This window comes from Cucurbita pepo, chromosome LG20, assembly GCF_002806865.2.
Source record: "Cucurbita pepo subsp. pepo cultivar mu-cu-16 chromosome LG20, ASM280686v2, whole genome shotgun sequence".
Lineage (NCBI taxonomy): Eukaryota > Viridiplantae > Streptophyta > Magnoliopsida > Cucurbitales > Cucurbitaceae > Cucurbita > Cucurbita pepo.
In genome coordinates, this window is record NC_036657.1 from 6,475,103 (window position 1) to 6,497,331 (window position 22,229).

Here is a 22,229-nt window from a genome sequence, read left to right on the forward strand (position 1 = left end):
AATTGATCTACACTGTGTATTCTTCTCAACACATTTAAGTTATTACATTGTTGAAACTTTGTGACCGTTCAAGCTCACCACTAACAAATATTATTCGCTTTGACCCGTTACGTATCGGTGTCAGCCTCACGGCTTTAAAACGCGTCTGCTCGGGTGAGGTTTCCACACTCTTATAAAGAATGCTTCGTTCTCTCCCAACCGAGATTCACAGACTCACTTTAAGCTATTTTACAACACTGTCAAAATAAAATAATCATTGACCGTAATAATATAAGATGAGGTTAAAGAATGGTCAGAAAGAAAATAACCGCTACTAAGTGGTCCGTACACTATGCAGAGTTAGGAAGAGAGGGGTTTCAAGGATGTGTTGTATGCATTTCTATAAGTATAATTTGTTCCAATGGTAAGTTGCTACAAAAATTAAACGCTCTCTTCTAGGAATCTTCGCCGCAGCATTGCAAATTACACAATCTCTACCCCTCCCTCCCCTCTCTACAGCTAACATTATACCTTTTTTAATTGAAAAGAATAGAAGTTGAATTAGATAACGAAATATGATACAAGAAGAGACCATATGTTAGAGGTTTCCAGCAGTAAATATGAGCTCTTTGTACAAAAGTGTGCAATCTGCTGAAGAATGCAAGACTTGAGGCATTTAATGAGACGCTAAGTTGAAGTTTTATTTGGAGATTGGAGAAGCCAGCAACAAGCTGAGTCGGCTGAAAGGAGATCTTAACGCTTCTACAAGCAAAGAAGGCTGAAGAACACAAGCGGTATGAAAGCGTTGTCAAGCTGTGCTGTATAAGCCTCCAACAAACCACTAACTGTGACGGCTAGGAGAAGAGACAGCCATCGCTGAAAGGGTAATCAACCGTATCAGGAATATATAGATACAAAAATTGTAAGACATCAATATCGATAAGTAAATTATTGGACAAATTACACTTTAGTGCTGCAGTTTGAAATCAGTTTTATTTGATCTGCATGCTTTGCCTGTTTGACTGTGGCATGACACTTAATATGTTTGAATTATTAACAATTAATAATTTATATTGTTGTGTGTGTGTGTGTGTGTGTGTGTGTGTGTGTGTGTGTGTCCGGTTTCCATTTTCTCCCTACAATCTCTCCTCGCACCCAACCTCATTTCTTTTCTATCTCTAACATCGGTCAACATCTTCTCCCAACCTTCTGCTTCAAGAACGATGGGAGGATGATTTCAGTTACAAACAGACCTCCATCTAGAAAGGTAGAAAAAATGGATTCAACTGAAACAATCCTGGGAAAATTAATGGAAAAGAGGATGTGAAGTAATTGGTTTGTAAGGTTTGGTTCCCAAAACTTTCCTTTCACTCACTCTGTTCTTTTTGTCGATTTTAAGGTTTTAAAGAANCCCAATTTAAAAAGTGAACAATGGCACTATTATTATTTAAAAACACATTATATTTTCCAATTTATGGGGAAATGAAAGTGGCTGGAAGAATTGTTGAGTATTTCCATAATCACAAAGAATAGGAAATTGATTCGGGCTTCAAGTTTCACATTGCTGGATGACAGGCATGGTATGGTCACCAATTGGCTCTTGAGAGAACACTTATTCTAGTTCATACCAGTCCTACTCCTAAAAGCATTGCTCATGGTGATTTATCTAGTGGCTGATAAAGATCATTTTGAAGCTAGCAGCACAAAGTTGGTCTGGTGAGGAAAAAGTGAACAATGGAAGAAGGTCCCCCTGCCGTAGAGGGATGCCTTAGGTCAATTACTGTGGTTGCATGGCTTCGACTTGTCTGCCAGAAGATGACCCTCGGCACACCCCAAGTAACGAGTATTGAAGCCAAGTAAGACTGCTAAGGAAAGGGATTCAATTTCTCCAATGGATCCATAGTATCACTGCAAGCACCCCTAATTGACCCAGATTTTGGGGGTAAGAGGTTTAGAGGAAAAGTTACCAAAGATTTAGGATTTAATTATTAAATAGGTCGTTTACTATAGAGTAGCTAAATGAGATGGCTACTGGTTTTTTAATGGGCGTGCTTATAAGTAGAATGAGTAGAGGAAGTCAAAGCAAGCAACTTTGTAGTTGTCTAGTATTAAGCTTGATCAAGAAAGACACTCAAGTTCCCCAAATCATTCGAGATTCTATTTTGCTGCATTTCTTTTCTAATTCACACCATTTTGTTGAAGTTTCTTTTGCTGTTTAGTGGTTCAGAGAGATAGAGAGATCGACTAACCTCTGTCAAAATATATCCAGTGGATGCTAGAAGTGGAAGCAGAATAGAACAAGCAGCTAGAACAGATGTGATACCAGCAGCTGTACCTTCAATGGTTTTCTCTACGAAGTGCAATATTACAATATTAGACGTTTAAATCACAAAAACTTATATCATAGGGCACATGAACAAAAAGAATACTCACTTCCAGTTTTGCTCCATCGCAGGACACCATACTTGTGACCAACAACAGATGCCTGAGAAGGAAGAAAACTATCATTTTTATTATTTAAAAAAATGGTAGTTTGACCACTAGTAGTCTACGGCATTAAAAAATTATGTTCATATTGATGTTATAGTTCTTTTTCTTTTTCTTTTTATTTATTATTATTATTATTTTTTTGGTAAGAAACTGAAGTTTATGAAATAAAAAGGGTATACAAAACATAAGCCCCAAAACAAAAGTAGTCCAATACTAACAACAATAAAGAATCCAGTCCAAAAGAACAAGATTGATGTTATATACTAAACGATCTAGAGACTAACGCCCAAACATAAGCAATAAATCTCACTAACTCTCAAACCACCTTCCTAGATTTCTCAACACCGTATTTTTTATGAAAATTTGAGTTATAGTTGAGAATTTCATTTTCCAACCAAATGCCCGTTGAAATGAAATTAATTTTTGTCTCATTTTAAAGTAGAAGATCCTTAAATTCAAAACTATTTGTGCATGTCGGGTTTAGTAACAGCACTATCAACCATAAATTAAATCAATACAACAAGAAATCAATTGCCAAAGAACAAATATATGTTTAATATTAGGTTAGGTTTGTTCCTCAGGTTGTTCAAACTTAAGTACTCATAGTTTCAAATGAACTACCTACAACATGATAGTTCCCACAGCTGTCAACGGCTGATGTTAGAGGGCCAAAAAACATTAAGAATCATAGATTTTTCAATGGTAGAGCTTACGAGCATGCTTCATTTACTTTTGAGAAACAAATAAATTATCGGCCAAGAAAATAGTCCAGCATAAATGTTGAGATTTTCAACTCATCAGTCCCATTGTTTCAGTTAATGCGAAAAGGATTAGTTTAACCAATAGAACAAACAATAAATCAGAAAAATAGCACATATTTCAGGACAAACTCGAATTTCAGCATTTAAATTCAAGCAGATATCTCAGAGTCACCACCAGAGTTGAGGGTATAATCCACTCACCATTGTATCTCCAATTCCAAGACTCAGTATTCCAGCAAAAGGTGCAAGTGGACGGTCATTGTAACCAGAGGACATCCAAATAGGAAGCGCACATCCCAATAAAAGTGAGAAGTGGCTTAAGAAAAGATATTAACAGATAAAAGGGTTAGATAAAACTTATTCTCCTAAAGTTAACAATACCTTACAGTATATATGAAAAAGAAGATAAAATACCTCACAATAAGAAATTCAGAGTCACGGTGATCTGTGAAAGCATTCATAAATTGATGCACGGGTTCGCCCAAAGGCCAAATCCTCCATACCTAGAGTAATGGTTTGTGTGAGAATAATAATAATAATAATATTGAGCCTCGTCTCATGATTTACACTTAACTGCACACACATTTGCACATATAATCGTTGTTTCAACTTTAATTTCTTGATAATCATAGTCTTATTATAATTTATTGAAGCAAGTCATCCTCCCACATACCTTTCGTCTGAGTTCCCCTCCATTTATTATCATATATACAATTCATGGAGTTCAATAGTTTATTTGACAAATTATGAGGGCAAGTGTTCTATCTAACAGCAATCATATCAATTAATAACATCTCCCAAAATGAAAATAACAGTCACCAAAGTTATCAAATAAATGATTGTAGACAATACAGCAACGTAAAACCAATGAAAGTGTAAATTGAATATCCATACGTTCAAGTAATTAACTTACTCGAATAATTTCTAATGCCAAGAAAACTGCCAAAGCTGCACCGAAGGCTAGATTGAGAAACCTTGGCTGAAAAAAAAATCGAAATACTTTTCAGAATCTAGACACACCTAATCCAGAATGCCAGCATTGTTTTGACTAGAGAAGAAATTATCGTAGCAACTAAGCATCAATAATTAGAGCAAGTTTACCTGAAAGATAAGTGCAGGAAGAAACATCAAAACAGCCATGAGATGATAGTATTTACGAAGAAGAATTCTCTCGATCTTGCTACTTCTTGAGATATTGTAGAACCGCAGAATAGATGCACATATAAGAGACAACCAGTAGACGCATAAAGATAGTCTTTTAACTGGTTCTGAAAATGTAAAGGATATGACCCTGACAGAAAGTCAATTATATGGATAAGCATAAAGAGTTGACATGACAAAATATGCTCCAATTAGGTCAATGAATCAACTTTAACAATTTTTATAAAGACTTATGAGAGTAAGTAAAAAAACTAAAATTTTCAATAAACTGAATTCAAAATTCCAATGGATTTCATACCATAAGAAAGGATGTGTGTCAAATTCATGAACTAACATCATCCATGATGGAACGACCACGATCGAAATGAATCCGAGGACGGCAAAAAATATCATAGATCTTCTAATCTCAAAGTATTTCTTAGCTTCAGAGTTTTCAGTGTTCACATTGTATTCCCATCGGTGGAGATGTTTAAAGACCACTGGGCACAGAAGAAGGCCAAGCAGCAGACCCTACATGTTGGAATAACCATGTTAATCCCCAAAGAGAGTAAAACATGCGAATTACTGAGACAAAAAAATGTGAATCAGCTTCCACAAACAAGATGTAAACCTGAATTATGGGACTAATCTCACTTCTGTTCATCATATACTGAAAAGAAACCAATTCTGACGAACTAAGGGCCCCAAGCATCTGCTCCAACCAATCTCTTATTAAATATATATGCAACAGTTATATTCCAAGGAAAATATATACCCTACAAACCTTAGCAGTAGTACATCCTAGCATGTCACCAAAGTAGAGAACAAGTCCAGCCGTAACCAATAGCGCTTCCCCTATAAGAAGATGCCACTACCATTGAAGAAGTAAGCCCGTGAAAGAAATTTGATTTAAACATTAAAAAATCATAAGTTTGGCTTGTGATCTTAACTACTAGTGGAATCTGGACCACAGAAAAATTAAAGCAATTTATTGGGCTTCTGGAGGTCAATTAGAAGTAGAACACAGCATATTTAGGAAATGATATTAACCAGCAAATCATTGAAAACATTTACATTTGTTCCCATTGGAGATAAATATGACATCAAATTTTCTGAATAATTTCTGCCTTGCCATGGTTGATCATTTTAATTAATGAAAACAAGTTACAATGTAGTGATATTAGTTTTTCTCAAATACCAAAGAAATTAAAACCATCTACTACAAAAAGAAAAGAGGCATACAACACGTACCAATGGAAGCACAAGATGGAAAGGTACTAAGAAGATGCTGAATCAATTTGGAAGCAACCAACCCATGACAGAGTATCCACGACGACATAAGAGCCATGCGGACAACTGATTGAAGAGAAATCAGAAGAAAGAACAAAAATAAGTATTGAAACATGAATTCAAAAACTCAACAAAAAAATTCTGCAGATTTTTCTCCATTCTATTTCTGACCTAAACAAGGAAAAAAATCATTTTAGTTTATGAGAAAGAAAAGAAAGAATTCACTAGAAGCAAATTTAGTTACCATTCGGATACATTGTTGCTAAGGAACTATAGCACACAACACCATATAGGATCTTACAACCCAAACCAAGCTTCAACCTCCAAAGACGATGGAAACGTGTTTGCGAAACAACATCAGACTCATACATAGCATTCCAGAGAAGCATAAGCACACTCAAACAGCAGGTTGAAGTTGACCAGAAGTGCATAGTCCAAGTTTCGATCTCTGAATACATAAATTAAAAAAGTCCTGGTGGTCATTAACCAATAATAAGAACAAAAGGGCTTAGTTCCAGTACCAACAACTAAATTAAGAGAGCTTTAAGAAATAATGCCAATCATAGTCACTGTTTATTTAGAAACTCCATACCCTCAAGTCCGGTGTGATTGGATGAGAAAGCTCTAGTAAGCTGAATCATCTTAGCAAGCATTACAGCAGGAAGTGTAATTGCTCCTAATAGTATTCCTGATGAAGCACCTGGCCTACGGAAAATGGCAATTGAAAATCATTGATATAGCAAATTGACAACATAAGAAAATAGATCATTGAACAAAGTCATTGCGTTGACCATAAAGACCACACTTCCAGTAAAAGTTAAAATAAATTTAATAGTATTGGGAATTCAAATCTACAAGAGCAATAAAAGAATAACAGAAGATCTCTTGAAACTTAGCTAGATGACAAAATATCCATTTACATGGGTTGGGTCTCCCGTAGTGAAAATTTACAAGATAAGGGGGTAAAAGGAGAAATGTAACCTCAAAAGTTAGTTAATATAGAATTATATTGCATGTTCAAGAAGCACAAATATTTTAGTTAGGTTAAAGTGTCCTTATCCAATACGGATTGGATATTCCAACACTTTGATACTTGTTGAACATGTGTCAGACACTAGCTAGCACAATCAACGCGTTAGAAACTAATTGTATAAATTGAATATGAGGCTGAGACTTCTTAGGCATGTATTGAACAATTACTGAGCAGAATAAATAGACATACATAGTACTATATGACAAAAAAAGCTAACATAAGTGTAACTCAACTGATTTAAACATATCCCCTCGACAAAGAGGTCAAAGATTCAAATGCCCCAACCCTCACTTGTTGAATTATTTTTAAAAAAAGGAAAAAAAAAACAATAAATTTTCAGTCCAAGACTTTAGACTTTTAAGCATAAGGTTATTGATCTCAATATTGCTATTTGTATAAAAATGATATATAATTTTTTAGTTCAACAATTGCGGAATAAAGGATCGAACCATCAACTTTTCGAATGATAACTGGTGCCTTTGTCTCCTGAGCTTTGTGAGTGTATTGTTTATAAAAAACAACCTTTCATTGAGAAAAAAAAAAATACAAGATTACACCGAGCATCCAAACAGGAAGCCCACAAAATGGAAGGCCACACTAAAGGTCTTCCAACCTGTAAGATAGGCTTTTTGAGTAATTACAAAAATCTTTCGTATGGAAGCCCAAAGAGAGACATAAAATTTAACAAGGGACCAAACATCACTAGGATATCTGTCCAAACACCTAACAATTTGTTGTTCCTCTCGTCCCAAAGGTCCCATAGTAAAGTACACAGTCAAGCCACAAGAAATGACCTTCTCTAAAAGGCGAAAGAAGAAACTCTTTGATCATCCCCTTCAAGTCTCTATGGTGAGCTAACTGAAAGCCAAATGCCTCCAAAAAAAATAATACCACATAGAGTGCACAAAGTCGCATCTCAAAAGTAAAGGATCCCAGTCTTCCTCCACCTTCCGACAAAGAATACACCAAAATGGGCCAATCAACAAAGGCCACTTTCTCGGGATCCTATCTAAAGTGTTAACACAACAGTAGGTAACTTGCCAGACAAAGAACATAACCTTCTTTGAAAAAACAAAATCCCTATCGGGAGAAAGGTCCAACAAATATCAAAAGAAGAAACTACAAGTGAAACCACAAAAGAGCTAGGGCTCCAAATACGCATATCTCTCCTCCCTATCCTAAAATTGAGCTCCCACAATCCAATGTTCGATAACCTTATGTTTTCCCCAAGAGTGTTCAGAGCCTATAGCCACCATGGTCTTGTGTGTCATCCAAGATAGAAATAACTCTTGATATATTTTGCACTAGGTGTTTTAATGTTCACAGTAGTCCCGAAAGGCATCACAGTTCCCTTCTCCCGTTTCCGTTTCCTTTTCGGTCGTCTCCCATTGTTTCTGGTCCTCGACTTCCTCTACGTCATTTCTCTCTTCCATTTCAAAACGTGCTCAGACACCTAATTGATAGGTACATTGGTAATCTTCTATTAAGTAGATAAAAGGAGACAAACATGGCATACAAGAATCATATACGCCAGCCATTTCTCCCTCATTCAAAACACTTGCAAAATCCAACACCCTCACAGTTACATCATACCTACTGTATACGTGTATAGTCTATCCTACGTTTTACCCCTTCTCTCGTATTCAAGCTTTCACAATTCGAGGTCCAACACATTCATATTACTAAATTTCGCAAGCAACATCCAGAGATCAGAAGACAACAACTGGAAAACTGACCAAAGACGTTATTAAACGTTCTAAATTAGAGAAGTGCAAGCAACCCTATAGTCTAAAGCGAGAATTCGATGAATTAGAAAGAAAAGAAAAATAAGGTACCTGGTCTTAAATTGATGAAGAGAATTGGAACTCTCTGCTTGGATTTCGATGCAAAGAGCGGACAGGGTAAGCAGAGAGAGAGCAAGACCATGATAGAGGAGGGAGAACGGGAGAGAAACCAAGACGCTGGTGATGAAGAATAGAACCACAGCTCTCTCTCCGTTCAGCAACGGGATCATCGAGAAAGCCATCGTAAATCCAGNAAAAAAAAAAAAAAAAAAAAAAAAAAAAAAAAATGCCGACAACCACTCCAGCGGCTGAACCGCCGGCCAGATACCAACCAATTCAATGATGGAATCGAAATCTTCCAGCAAAATAATCCCCAAAATGAGACTCAAAACGGCTGATCGTCCTGTGAGGCCGCTTGTGGTACCAAGTCTTTAGAAACCCCCGTTGCTCAGAATCTGAGATCCATGGAGTTGTTGAGACCAAGCCGGCTTGAATCCCAACAACTGCAATCAAGCAATCGTTCGGAAATTCCTTGGATTGATACACAACCGCAGCAGGCACCTAGATTTCCTACCCCGTTGGCGCGAGGTGGACGCCCGAATATCAGATATTCGAGGAATTTTCTCTCTCCATGGTCACGCGTTCCCATTTGAAGTCAGATTTTTTAGGATTATAAATCAAAATTATCCTAATTCCAAATTTGCCCCTACTTGCTGACGGTTTAATCCTTCTCCAACCTAATTTTATAAACAGGTAGATAATCCAATTTATTTAAAAACTATAAACTTTAATTTCACGTCCAAATGAGAGTTATCATAAGGATAAAATGACTAAAAAAAAGCTTCAAAGAATTGAAAGTTGCTACTTATACTAATAAGATGCACCTTTATTTTCAGTGGCTCAATCATAGGAACTCTATAGTTAAGCGTATTTTACTTAGAATTGTCTTAGGATGCATGTGAATGAAGACAACACATGTTGGAAGGACTCATGTTGCTTTGTGGGGATAATCTTCAATGGAGTAAATAACGTGCCCATGTTGCAGGGATGACTTGAACCATTAGGTGTCAAATCTAGATTCCAAATATTGATATGCAAATTATATGACATCTGAATAAAATAGAAGTACATGAATGTTCGAAACTACATCGGAATAAAATAGATCCTAAAGATAGAATAGCTAAAAAAGACTTAAAAGAATTGAAAGTCGCTACCTTCCTTTTCGATGGCTTAATTCTAATAACTTCATAGTTAAATGTGCTTGACGTGATATTGCTATATGAGACCCACCATTTTATGTGACCGCTCGTTCCAAGGTTTTTTTTTTTTTTTTTTAATACTCAAATAGTAGTTTTGAAATGTTTACGAGAAATCAAGAATAATAGGTAACTTTTAAAAACTTCGGCGTTTTTTAAACAAATGACAACTATATATATATATATATATATTCGAACTATCCTCTAACAATAAATCTATTAAGATAGACAAGGGTCCCATAATATTGAGAGGAATTGGCAAGCATAAGGTTTGCTCCCTAGAATAACCGTCGGATAGCCACCAACTAATATCTAGTAGTAGGTTGATTGATATGACGTGAGTCATATCAGTAGTTGGATTATACTACAGGCAGCGCCTCACCTATTGCAACTTGAATCAACAGCATAATTATGAACTTTGATATACACAAAAGAGTTAGAAACATGACACCAATAGTTGGAAACAGCCCAGAAAAGCTAAACCGTGTTAAACCAATCATTGAATAGATCATGATGACATCAACAATAGAGCTAAATAGTTTTATACTCGTTCTTCGTACTCTTCTTTACCAAGTAATACCTCGGCTAGTACGGCCAAGGGGAGGTAGGAGGCTACCTTGCATCATTCCTTGAATGTGCACAACAAGAACATAAAACTAATGTCGTAAATCAATCTTTCAAATGCCGATTACAACAAAAAAATTTACGCAAACTCGTAAATTTACCTACACGAAAATGTAAGAGAACGAGAGCTAGTACGCGGTAGGCTAATACCATGAGAAACAACACCAACAAGTTCTTCCATTTGGAGTGAGTATTAGAAGAGATGTCATATGCACTATGGATAGCCTGGTAACCAGTTATGTTTCTTACCTCACCAACTGCAAGGGTACTCCCTAGATACTCATTCTCCAATAGCCCCTGTAAAAAATGGTACACTATACATGAAAGATGGCAAAAACCATGTAATGATGATATCTATACAATCCTAAAACAATATCATGTTGATTTGACAAGATACCTTGCTTCTCATGGGGTTTCCATTGAGATTACACAAACTGGGATGTGTTCTTGGAAGGCCTATTATATGGTTCTTTGTGGATTCACCCCATTATGAAAAATCTTTGGTTGAATCTTGTTAGACATTTTCTTTTGGTCACTTGGAATGGGAGAAACCTAAGGCTTTCTATGAGCAAGGAGTGGTCATTCAATGACTTATTGACAACATTACTTGGTCGTTTCTTGGTGTAAATTTGTAAGAGACCAAGCCCACCGCTAGCAGATATTGTCCTCTTCGAGTTTTCTCTTCCGGGCTTCCCCTCAAGTTTTTAAAACTATGAAACTGATGGCGATAGGTAATGGGTCAAAGCGGAAAATATTTGCTAGCGGTGGGTTTGAGTGGTTACAAATGATATCTGAGCCAGACACCAGGGGTGTGCCAATGAGGATTCTGGCCCCCAAGGGGGAGAGGGGATTGCACATTGGTGGGAGAGTTACAAATGGTATTAAAGCCAGACACCAACGGTGTGCCAGCGAGGATGATAGGCCCCCAAGGGGAGTGGATTGTGGTATCCCACATCGGTTGGAAAGAAGAATGAAACATTTCTTATAAGGGTGTGGTAACCTCTCCCTAACATACGCGTTTTAAAACCGTGAGGTTGACGCGATAGGTAACGGGTCAAAGCGGACAATATTTGCTAGCGATAGGCTTGAGTTGTTACAAATGATATCAGAGCCAGACATCGAACAGAGTGCCAACGAGGATGCTGGCCTCTAAAGGGGAGTGGATTGCGGGATCCCACATTGGTTGGAGAGGAAACGAAACATTTCTTATAAGGGTGTGATAACCTCTCCCTAACAGACGCGTTTTAAAACCGTGATGTTGACGGCGATAGGTAACAGGCCAAAGCAAACAATATCTGCTAGCAGTAGGTTTGAGTGGTTACAAATGGTATCAGAGCCAGACACCAGCGGTGTGCTAACGAGGATGTTGGGCTCCCAAAGGGGGTGGATTGTGAGATCCCACCTCGGTTGGAGAGGAGAACAAAGCAATTCTTATAAGGGAGTGGAAACCTCTCCCTAACAGACGCGTTTTAAAACCATGAGGCTATTGACGATAGGTAACAAGCAAAAGTGGACAATATCTATTAGCAGTGGGCTCGTTCTTATAATTTTGTATCTCTTTTGTCTAATTGGAGAAGTCTTGTGTAGCTCTATTAGGTCGGGGCCTACCTTCCCCCGTCTTTTATACTTTTATACATCAATGTGAAATTGTTTCTTATACGTATATATAAGGTTTTTTATAGTATAATGTTAGTGTTAGTACGTGAAAAAAGAGCATAAACCAGTATGAATATACGAAAGTAAGGAGTGAATGTCACAAGTAAACTTGCCTGGATGGAGTAGGTGTGGAAAGCAATATAAGACAATGGGTATGTCCAAACAGGACCTGGCAAAGCATTTCGAATCCGAAAATAACCAGCTGAGAGCATCATTAGCACCTGAAATGACATATATACCATTCGTTACGAGACGAGGACGGTGACATTGGAAGAGCTTGAATAAGTGAACGTACATGTGCAGATACGAGTGTCAAAACGATCCAAAAGATATTTCTCCATAACGAGGCCATAACGAGTATCAATCCTTCGTTTACTAAGAGGCACATAAAGAAGTTTAGCACAAAGTACATCAACAAACTGAATTCGTCTCGGAGTCCTACTAGGAAATAGAAGATGAGACTTGAAGAGATGGAAACGAGGAAGAGGAAGGGTATGCTGGAGAGAAGTTGCCCGAGTAGGAAAACGAACGCTCCAGAATGATAATTTGATTCTTCACTAGTATATATCTGCAAAAAGTGATAGAGACGAGTTCAGTGAAAATAGACCAATTGCGAGAATGACATCAATATCGAGATTAAACATTTCCGAATAGCAGGTACATGTTAGGATCGCACAATAATGTACACACTCGATCTAGATGAACACAAAAAATAGGAGAGAGAAAATACAAAGAGAAATACTGGCTAGAAGTTTATATTGATGACTTCAAGTATGTACCGTCAGAGAGAATTTTCAAAGCATAAGGAGTATATATGGTTCACTTTATTATTATATAGCTTTACCAGATATATCCATCTACTATATATATATATATACCTATATACCCTATATACATAGTTTTTTACTCTAGATGACTACTAACCCTATATAGTTTTCATATGTATAACCATTGAGTAAGCTATAAATAAGCAGCAGACTCCATAACACAACAGTACACTTGAGAGTATTACCTTAACCTCCCTCATGAGAGCAGGTACTCCCGCAACACTTAGGAGAGAAGTGAATGAAACGAATACAAAAACCGCTGCAACTCTCGTCTGCACTTGAGACAATATGACGAAAATGGATTAAAATATGTAGAAACAAAGCGTATAAATTGGATATACAGTTGTAATAGCTCAAGCTGATCGCTAGCCGATATTGTTTTCTTTGGGTTTTTCTGTCTGGGTTTCCCCTCAAGGTTTTAAAACGCGTCTGCTAAGGAGAGGTTCCACACCCTTATAAAGAATGTTTCGTTCCTCTCTCCAATCGATGGGGATCTCTGAACACCCTTATAAAACCTTGAGGGAAAGCCTAAAGAGGACAGCATCTGCTAGTGGTGGACTTGAGCCGTTAGTTATTTGTTCGAACAGTATCACAAACATAAACACTCACCACAACTGAAGACAAAGAATGTCCTAAGCCAGAGAATACTGTACCAATACAAACTGCAAGTAGCATATAAAGAATAAGCCTAAGCCAATAATACTTCCATTCTCTTGACATAACCAACAAAGACCTCCAAGTCAAAACTGCAATCCTTGATAAATTACTCGCTTTTCCCTTGCGTTTAAGAGACGGGCCTTCCTGTCGAATAAGCAGCACGTGGCATATTAATTCATTCGCCTCCCGAGCTGAACTAAACAAGATCAAAATGTACTATGAAGACCGCCATACACTTAATAATTCATCTCAGAAGACCTATATGCCAAGAAACCGAGTAATGGAAGACCGTAGTACGTGTACGTGTATCAGACGTCTCAGTTATTTACATATATTAAGAAGATGACATACCTTATCTGTTAGTCTCGATATCATAGTTTCTACTGCAGCAGCATCTGCTGATGATTTATACGTCGCTTCAAGTGTGCGGATTGCAACAGCAGTATCCATATTCACTGATGAAAACTCCCCTTGGTCGTCCTGTTACAAACAGACGGGGGGAACCAAATGCAACGACTATTAATGAGAAACGTATGGTAGTATATCAGTCAAATAGATATGAACCTCAAATAAGAAGTTTATAACAGCCCAAGCTCATCACTAACAGATGTTGTCCTCTTTGGGTTTTCCGTTTCGAGTTTTCACTCGAGGGTTTTTAAAACGTGTCTGCTAAGGAGAGATTTCCACATTCTTATAAAGAATGCTTCGTTGTTCTACCCAACCGATGTGGGATCTCACATCCACCCCCTTTGGGCCCAGCGTCCTCGCTGGTACTCGTTACTCTCTCCAATCGACGTGGGATCTCACAATCCACCCCCCTTCGGGGCTCAGTGTCCTCGCTGGCACACCGCCCGGTGTCTGGCTCTGATACCATTTGTAATAGCCCAAGCCCACCGCTAGTAAATATTGTCTTCTTTGGGCTTTCCCTTTCCGGCTTCCTCTCAAAGTTTTTAAAATGCATCTGCTATCTACTAGGGAGAGGTTTCCACACCCTTATAAAGAATGTTTCGTTCCCCTCCCTAACCGATGTGGGGTCTTACAATCCACCCCCCTTCGGCCCCAGCATCCTCGTTGGCACTTGTTACTCTCTCCAATCGACGTGGGATTTCACAACCCATCCCCCTTCGAGGCCAGTCTCCTCACTATGGCACACTGCCCGGTGTCCACCTCTCTTCGGGCTCAGTGTCCTCACTAGCATACCGTCTAGTGTCTGGCTCTGATATCATTTGTAACAGCCCAAGTCCACCGTTAGTAAATATTGTCTTCTTTGGGCTTTCCCTTTCCGGCTTCCCTTCAAGATTTTTAAAACGCGTCTGCAAGGGAGAGATTTCCACACCCTTATAAAGAATGTTACGTTCTCCTCCTAACCGATGTGGGATCTCACAATCCATCCCCCTTTGGGCCCAGCCTCCTTGTTGGCACTCGTTACTCTCTCCAATCGATGTGGGATCTCATAATCCACCCAGGGCCCAACATTCTCGCTGGTACATCGCTCAGTGTCTGGCTCTGATACCATTTGTAACAGCCCAAGCCCACCACTAGCAAATATTGTCTTCTTTGGGCTTCTGCTCAAGCTTTTTAAAACGCGTCTACTAAGGAGAGGTTTTCACACTCTTATAAAGAATGTTTCGTTCTCCATCCCAACCGATGTGGGATCTCACATTACTAATAATTAAAAGGACGTTACATTGATGGCGTAAATATGGACTCGTGAGTTTTTAGATTCTGAAAATGAAAATTTCGTCTCGGTCTATGATATGATAGATTATAGAGACATAAATAATCATTGAACCTTTACTTTGAAAGACAATAGCCATACTCGAACGGTATTTACAAGCTACGTTTACGGGTTGATGAACAAAACATGTAACTTATCAAGCCATTCAAACCTGTTAAAAGAAAACAGATAAATAAACAAAAACAAGACTGGAATGAGTTACCTGCCAAGTTTTGCACATTGCAATGATTCTATCAAAATCTGTATTTACTGCTCGTAAAAAGTGGTCAGAAGGACTTTGCATGATTGGACAAGGGAATCCAGCATTAGCGAAATGCTTCATAAGAAAAAGAGATACATTAGCCACTAACCAAGCCAAGGTAAACTGTATATCTGATGAATGCATGCACAATGCACATTAATATTACCTGCAAACAAGCCAGTGTTTCTCCAAAAAACAGAGTATTTCCATTTGAAAGCAAACAAATCCGATCAAAAAGGCCGAACACTTCCGTGCTGCTCTGGTTGATGCTAAAAACAAGAGTGTATCCGGTGCTTGCAAGTTTCTTCAACGTGACCATCATTAAAAGAGCAGAGACACTGAAAGAACAAAATCAATGAACTCAGCACCCCTAGCAGATATTGTCTTCTTTGGGCTTTTTCTTTCGGGTTTTCCCTCAAGGTTTTTAAAATGCGTTTGCTAAGGAGAGGTTTCCACACCCTTATAAGGAATATTTTGTTCCCCTCTCCAACTGATGTGGGGATCTCACAATCCACCGCCCTTAAGGGCCCAACGTCCTTGTTAGCACTCGTTCCCTTCTCCAATCAATGTGGGACCCCCCAATACACCCCCCTTTAGGGCCCAACATCCTTGTTGGCACACTGCCTCATGTCCACCCCCCTTCGGAGTTTAGCCTCCTCGCTAGCACATCGTTAAGTGTCTGGCTCTAATACCATTTGTAATAGCTCAAGCTCACTACTAGCAGATATTGTCCTCTTTGGGCTTTCCCTTTCGGGCTTCCCCTCAAGGTTTTTGAAACGCGTTTGCTAGGGAGAGGTTTTCACACCCTTATAAAGAATGCTTTGTTCCCCTCTACAACCGAATCCACCCCCCTTTGGGACCCAACGTGCTTGCTGGCACACCGCCTCATGTCCACCCCCTTTGGAGTTTAGCCTCCCGCTGGCACATCGTTAGGTGTCTGGCTCTGATACCATTTGTAATAGCCCAAGCTCACTACTAGCAGATATTGTCCTCTTTGGGCTTTCCCTTTCGGGCTTCCCCTCAAGGTTTTTGAAACGCGTTTGCTAGGGAGAGGTTTTCACACCCTTATAAAGAATGCTTTGTTCCCCTCTACAACCGAATCCACCCCCCTTTGGGACCCAACGTGCTTGCTGGCACACCGCCTCATGTCCACCCCCTTTGGAGTTTAGCCTCCCGCTGGCACATCGTTAGGTGTCTGGCTCTGATACCATTTGTAATAGCCCAAGCTCACTACTAGCAGATATTGTCCTCTTTGGGCTTTCCCTTTCGGGCTTCCCCTCAAGGTTTTTGAAACGCGTTTGCTAGGGAGAGGTTTCCACACCCTTATAAAGAATGCTTTGTTCCCCTCTCCAACCGACATGGGATCTCACAATTCATCCCCCTTAGGGACCCAGCGTCCTTGTTGACACTCGTTCCCTTCTCCACTCGATGTGAGACCCCCCAATCCAACCTTCTTTGGCGCCCAACGTCCTTGCTGGCACACCGCCTCATGTCCACCCCTCTTTGGAGTTTAGCCTCCTCACTGGCACATCGTTAGGCGTCTAGCTCTAATACTATTTGTAACGGTCCAAACCCACTGCTAGCAGATATTATCCTCTTTGAATTTTCCCTCAAGGTTTTTAAAACGCGTCTACTAGGGAGAGATTTCCACACCCTTATAAAGAATGTTTCGTTCTCCTCTCCAACGGATGTGGGATCTCACAAGTGCTCACTAAACAAACACCATCACAACAACAATAACAAGATTTCTCTGTGTATTGACTATTACTGTGCTGAATGAATATGTAAGACAAATTGTGCAATCTATGACTATGGAAGATTTACACGTTTTGCTATAGAAATTAAGAACAATATCAGAAGTACCTGTCAAGATGATAAAGTGGCTCATCGATGAATAATATTTGCGGTCTCATGACGAGTTCTCTAGCAATGCTAACACGTCTTCTCTCACCATTAGGAAGGCCCTTCATATAGCAGTGACCTCCTATTAGCTTATTCGCATAATCACTTAATGACATTGCATGGATGGCCTCCTCTACCACATTCTTTTTTCGAAAAAAGAAACCAGGTGGTTGAAGCAATGCCGAGTAGAAAAGAAACTCCCGGACCGTGAGTGAACCAATCAAAGTCGTCTCTTTCTCAACAAAACCCTGGAACATTAAGGCGAAACGATTAACATGCATTTCCAACACCAAAAAACATGTTACTTCTTATCATGGCGCCAAATAACTAATACTCAACTAAAAATGATAGATTGCAGATACAAAATCACAGATAAATTGACAGATATGAATGAAAAATGCAGTGGCAGGTGATCTCACTTACATATGATCCATACGGCATACGTGATTTCGCTCCATTAACGAACACTTCGCCATATATTTTTGCTGAACGATCTAATCTGCCTACAATAGACCACCAAAAAAGAGAACCCCCCAAATTTAATATGAGAATGAAAAAAGAAGCTGAAAAATTTAAGATTAGTTATGATTCACAGTCAGCTGGATACCTCCAATTGCCCTTAGCAGTGTAGTCTTCCCCGACTTCGCTGGACCCATGATTACTGTCATCGTTCCAGGCAACGCGTAACCATTGGAACTTTTCACGACCTTGTCAGAATACTTTCTTTTTCCTTTGATTGTTACAGTCAAATCTTTCCATGCTATATATGCCCCATTGACTTTTCTTGCAACGCCGGAGCTCTCCGGTAATGGAGGGGATGGCAACGAACAACTGTTAAGTTTCGAGAGAGAGGGTGAAGCAGGGGTGGTTGCAACATTGATGGAGTCACCCCCTTCCTCCATCCTCACATCGACGTCGGTTTCCTCCCAGTCCGGGGAATCCTCAAAGGAGATAGGCTGTCGAAGTGAACCAGGTTTTCGCAAGTAAAAGAAGTTACTCGAGGGTACTCTACTCACTGGACTACTTGCTGAAGATGATGAAGACCTATAATTATCTGATTGAGACTGAATTTCCTCCATAATGCTTCCAATTACTAAAGCTTCAGATTTGAGAAAACATGTTGCAACAGATTGGCTCCTCCCACAGCATATCCCAATTGCTCTACTCTACCGAAATCGAAGCATTATGCGTTCTTACAAAATATTATAGCTTTGCTTCGTTATGCTGAACACCGTGCATCACGAAACATGACATACGCCGTTCTTTTCAAGAAACTGTATAGAATACGAGTTAATATTGACAATGACATATCTGATTGAAGAGCTAGTGAACAATGTGAGCTAATAAATTTCTTCACCTGAATAGAGAGTTCCAACTGTTTGAGTTGAAAAATAAACATTTTATGAAGAATAGTACTCTTGCATTATGGATAATGTCTTTATCTCAATGGATTACACTACATTTCAATGAAATTCAAAAGCCAACCAAAAAAAATGAAACTTCAAACCGTTAGGAATCACGACTCCCAACGATGGTATGATAATGTCCACTTTGAGCATAAGCTCTCGTGGGTTTGCTTTGGGCTTCCCTAAAAGGCCTCGTACCAATAGAGATGTATTTCTTACTTATAAACCCATGATTATTCCCTAAATTAGCCAATGTGGGACTCCCTCCCAACAATCCTTAACAATCCTCCCTTCGAACAAAATAAACTATAGAGAGCCCTCGAACAGCCTCCCCTTAATCGAGTCCTCGAACAAAGTATACCATTTGTTCGACACTTGAGGATTGTATTGATATGGCTAAGTTAAGGGCATGACTCTGACACCATGTTAGGAATCACGGATCTCCATAATGGTATGATATTGTCCACTTTGAGCATAAGCTCTCGTGGTTTGCTTTGGGCTTCCCTAAAAGGCCTTGTACCAATGGAGATGTATTCCCCTCGTGGTTTGCTTTGGGCTTCCCTAAAAGACCTCGTACCAATGGAGATGTATTCCTTACTTATAAACCCATGATCATTCCCTAAATTAGCCAATGTGGAACTCCCTCCCAACAATCCTCAACAATCCTCCCTTCGAACAAAATACACTATAGAGCCTCCCTCCTGAGGCCTATGGAGCCCTCGAACAGCCTCCCCTTAAACGAGGCTTGACTTCTTCTCTGGAGTCCTCGAACAAAGTATACCATTTGTTTGACACTTGAGGATTATATTGATATGGCTAAGTTAAGGGCATGACTCTGACACCATGTTAGGAATCACGGATCTCCATAATGGTATGATATTGTCCACTTTGAGCATAAGCTCTTGCGGCTTTACTTTGGGCTTCCCCAAAAGGCCTCATACCAATGGAGGTGTATTCCTTACTTATAAACCCATGATCATTCCCTAAACTAGCCAATGTAGGACTCCCGCCCAACAATCCTCAACATAAACCAGCTCAAGCTTCTCGACCTAGTAGAACTATGTGTATACTCTTGAAGGCAAGCAGATATTCATTTCCAAAAAAGAGGGCTGAAGTCAAGATGAAATCCACCAACCCAACAAATAAAACTTCAATCCACCGCTCAAACTAATACCATATAGCCCAAGAACACATACCCACCTCCCAAAACTTCAACACAAGCATTCTCAGTAACAACCCTTCATAGAAAACAATCAGAAAAGAAGAAAAAAGCAGAACAGACAAAAGGAAAAGGGGAAAACAATCTGGAACCATTCATGAACAGAGACATAAAAAGAAGCAAAAACCCACTAAACAAAGACCCCATTAGACATGAAACAGAGCTAAAAAACACTCATTTCTGAGCTTTGAAACAGAGTGGTGAAACCCATGAACAGAATAAGAACCCACATAAAGAAAACACAGAAATGGGAAATTAATGAATGCTTTGAAGAGTGTAAAGAAAGAGAGGAACCTGGATCCAAGCCAAAGCTCAAAGACACAGAGAGTGGGTGTCTTCGTTGTTTGTTTAAAAGAAGCAGAGAAAAGAGAAAGAGAAGTGGATCCTTAGAAGCGCTTTTGCGGGGGTGTACTCCAGTTTGGCTCTGTTCTTTGCTTTTTGTCGTCTTGGGGTTTTCTCTGTTCATTCCAAATACTTCCATTTTTTGTATCCGGACATTATGATTTGGGCTCCCCAACACTTAACGCCTTGAATTTAATAAAAGTAAGGTGGAAAAGTGCGCATTTGATTATTGGAATTGAAGAGGGATTTGAATTTTAGATGTCCGTTAAAGTGCAAGACCTCTCCACTTTGTTTTAGAATATCCATAATCTTCGGTTGCTTTTTAAAATTTTCATTAATAGCTTTGAATCTTTTAAAAAAATTTAAAAACACCTCAAAACTTAAAAAAAAAAAATATATATATATATATATATATATATATCATTAGTACCACGTTTCAAAAAATCTAGGAATATTTTATTAGACGAAGTACAAAATTTAAGAATATTTTTATTAATTTAATCATTTCTTAACGTAAGGTGTTTAAAAAAACTCTGACTCGAAAAATTCAATCAATCTGATTTAATTACTATACTTTTAATTGAATTAAATTCAAATAAATAAAAATTTTATAAATTAAGCGGATTCAAAAAGAAACATTTGTAAAAATTGATTAGGTGGAATAAAACAAACTCAAATTAATTGTTTATTTTAAAATATACATTTTTTTCAATACAATTATATTTACACCTATTTATTTATTATTATTTTATGATTTAGTTAAAAAAAAAATTATATAATACAATTGATCTCATCAATATAGGATTATCATACATTAGACTCTCGTGACTTTCTCAAATGATCAATCTTCATCAGCAACCTTGATTAATGACCTCAAATCATTAGAGTTAAGTAGTCCAACTCTCTCTCTCGAACACATCTTAACAAAAAGGATCTCGAGACTTAGGAATTTCTATTATGTCCTTAATCATTCTCTTCCTGACCAACGTTCATGATCAAATGAGGAGCTACCTCATTTATCATTCAACCTCAGGGTGTATGTGACTCTTGTCGTGCTCGACGGTCTGTTACTCTAACTAGCTAGAAACTCTTTAATAATCAACATGAGTATACATGAGTATGACATTTATGTCTACTAGTTACAAATATCATGTATATCTTTGTTGTTAACCTACAAATACCAGTATGCTACTATTCCAAGTTGTTATTTGTAGTCCATTAACTATCAAATACGTCTCATACGCATTATTTAACGATACATCATATATAAATTTATCAACCATTTATATCATACTTATGTCATAAGCAATGTATTTATATATTCTTCACACACTTCACGAAATTATATGTATATAAACATCTATATGATGAATGGAAGGCAACTTCAGAATCCTTGTTGTATTTTAGGGTCAATTTGGGAGACATTTTTAATACCTTAATAAACAAGACAGTCTTGTTTTTCAAGCAATACAACATAAGTACTGCCACAAACCTAAAATGGCATGTTCCTTATTATTATTACCTTCAAACTGAGTGCAATGATAGACATTTATCCAAACATCGTATTCTTTTTTTGAAACTCGCACACTCCCGCCAACAACTAACCTCCTATAATCTGGAATAGCAAGAGTGAATATAAAATATTTGAGTAAGCAAACTACCTATTAGTAAGTTCTTATCAATTCTCTTCTTATTCAATGTTCCTTAAGGCGATGTGGTCTATCAAGGTTTTAGAGTTAACCAATTCTATGGTTTGAATTCATTTCTAGTCCATCAGACTCTTAAGTTCATGTACCCCGTTCACTCATATTCTAGGGGTATAAACCACCCATTAGGGTTTACTCAGAGTTCTAGGTTCTCTTATCTTTTTGTTTCCTACTCTCC

The 22,229-nt window shown here is 38.4% G+C and overlaps 2 protein-coding genes across 5 annotated transcripts; both read right to left on the reverse strand.

The window, feature by feature from the left end:
- Positions 1–352: 352 nt before the first annotated feature.
- On the reverse strand, positions 353–9,125 carry LOC111782845 (dolichol kinase EVAN). Of its 2 annotated transcripts, none has more exons than XM_023663663.1 (14): positions 8,529–9,125; positions 6,253–6,360; positions 5,905–6,108; positions 5,622–5,726; positions 5,155–5,225; positions 5,002–5,082; positions 4,690–4,901; positions 4,332–4,521; positions 4,144–4,209; positions 3,645–3,733; positions 3,432–3,546; positions 2,413–2,464; positions 2,229–2,329; positions 353–855 (listed from the first exon to the last, which is right to left on the reverse strand). In XM_023663663.1, exons 1-14 carry the CDS (start codon positions 8,617–8,619, stop codon positions 742–744), a joined length of 1,599 nt encoding a protein of 532 aa, XP_023519431.1. In that variant the 5' UTR covers positions 8,620–9,125; the 3' UTR covers positions 353–741. The 2 variants fall into 2 exon arrangements, with proteins under 2 accessions (XP_023519431.1, XP_023519430.1); XM_023663662.1 differs by having other exon boundaries at positions 6,253–6,365.
- Positions 9,126–10,205: 1,080 nt separating this feature from the next.
- Positions 10,206–20,451, reverse strand: LOC111782846 (ABC transporter G family member 3-like). 3 transcript variants are annotated; one of them, XM_023663664.1, is made up of 12 exons: positions 20,298–20,451; positions 17,986–18,652; positions 17,802–17,881; positions 17,340–17,626; positions 15,643–15,814; positions 15,438–15,551; positions 13,849–13,977; positions 13,450–13,641; positions 13,026–13,112; positions 12,309–12,581; positions 12,127–12,234; positions 10,206–10,654 (listed from the first exon to the last, which is right to left on the reverse strand). In XM_023663664.1, the coding sequence occupies exons 2-12, from the start codon at positions 18,455–18,457 to the stop codon at positions 10,403–10,405; spliced, it is 2,166 nt and encodes a 721-aa protein (XP_023519432.1). In that variant the 5' UTR covers positions 18,458–18,652; positions 20,298–20,451; the 3' UTR covers positions 10,206–10,402. The 3 variants fall into 3 exon arrangements, with proteins under 3 accessions (XP_023519432.1, XP_023519433.1, XP_023519434.1); XM_023663665.1 differs by lacking the exon at positions 13,450–13,641; XM_023663666.1 differs by lacking the exons at positions 13,450–13,641; positions 13,849–13,977.
- Between the last annotated feature and the right edge of the window lie 1,778 nt (positions 20,452–22,229).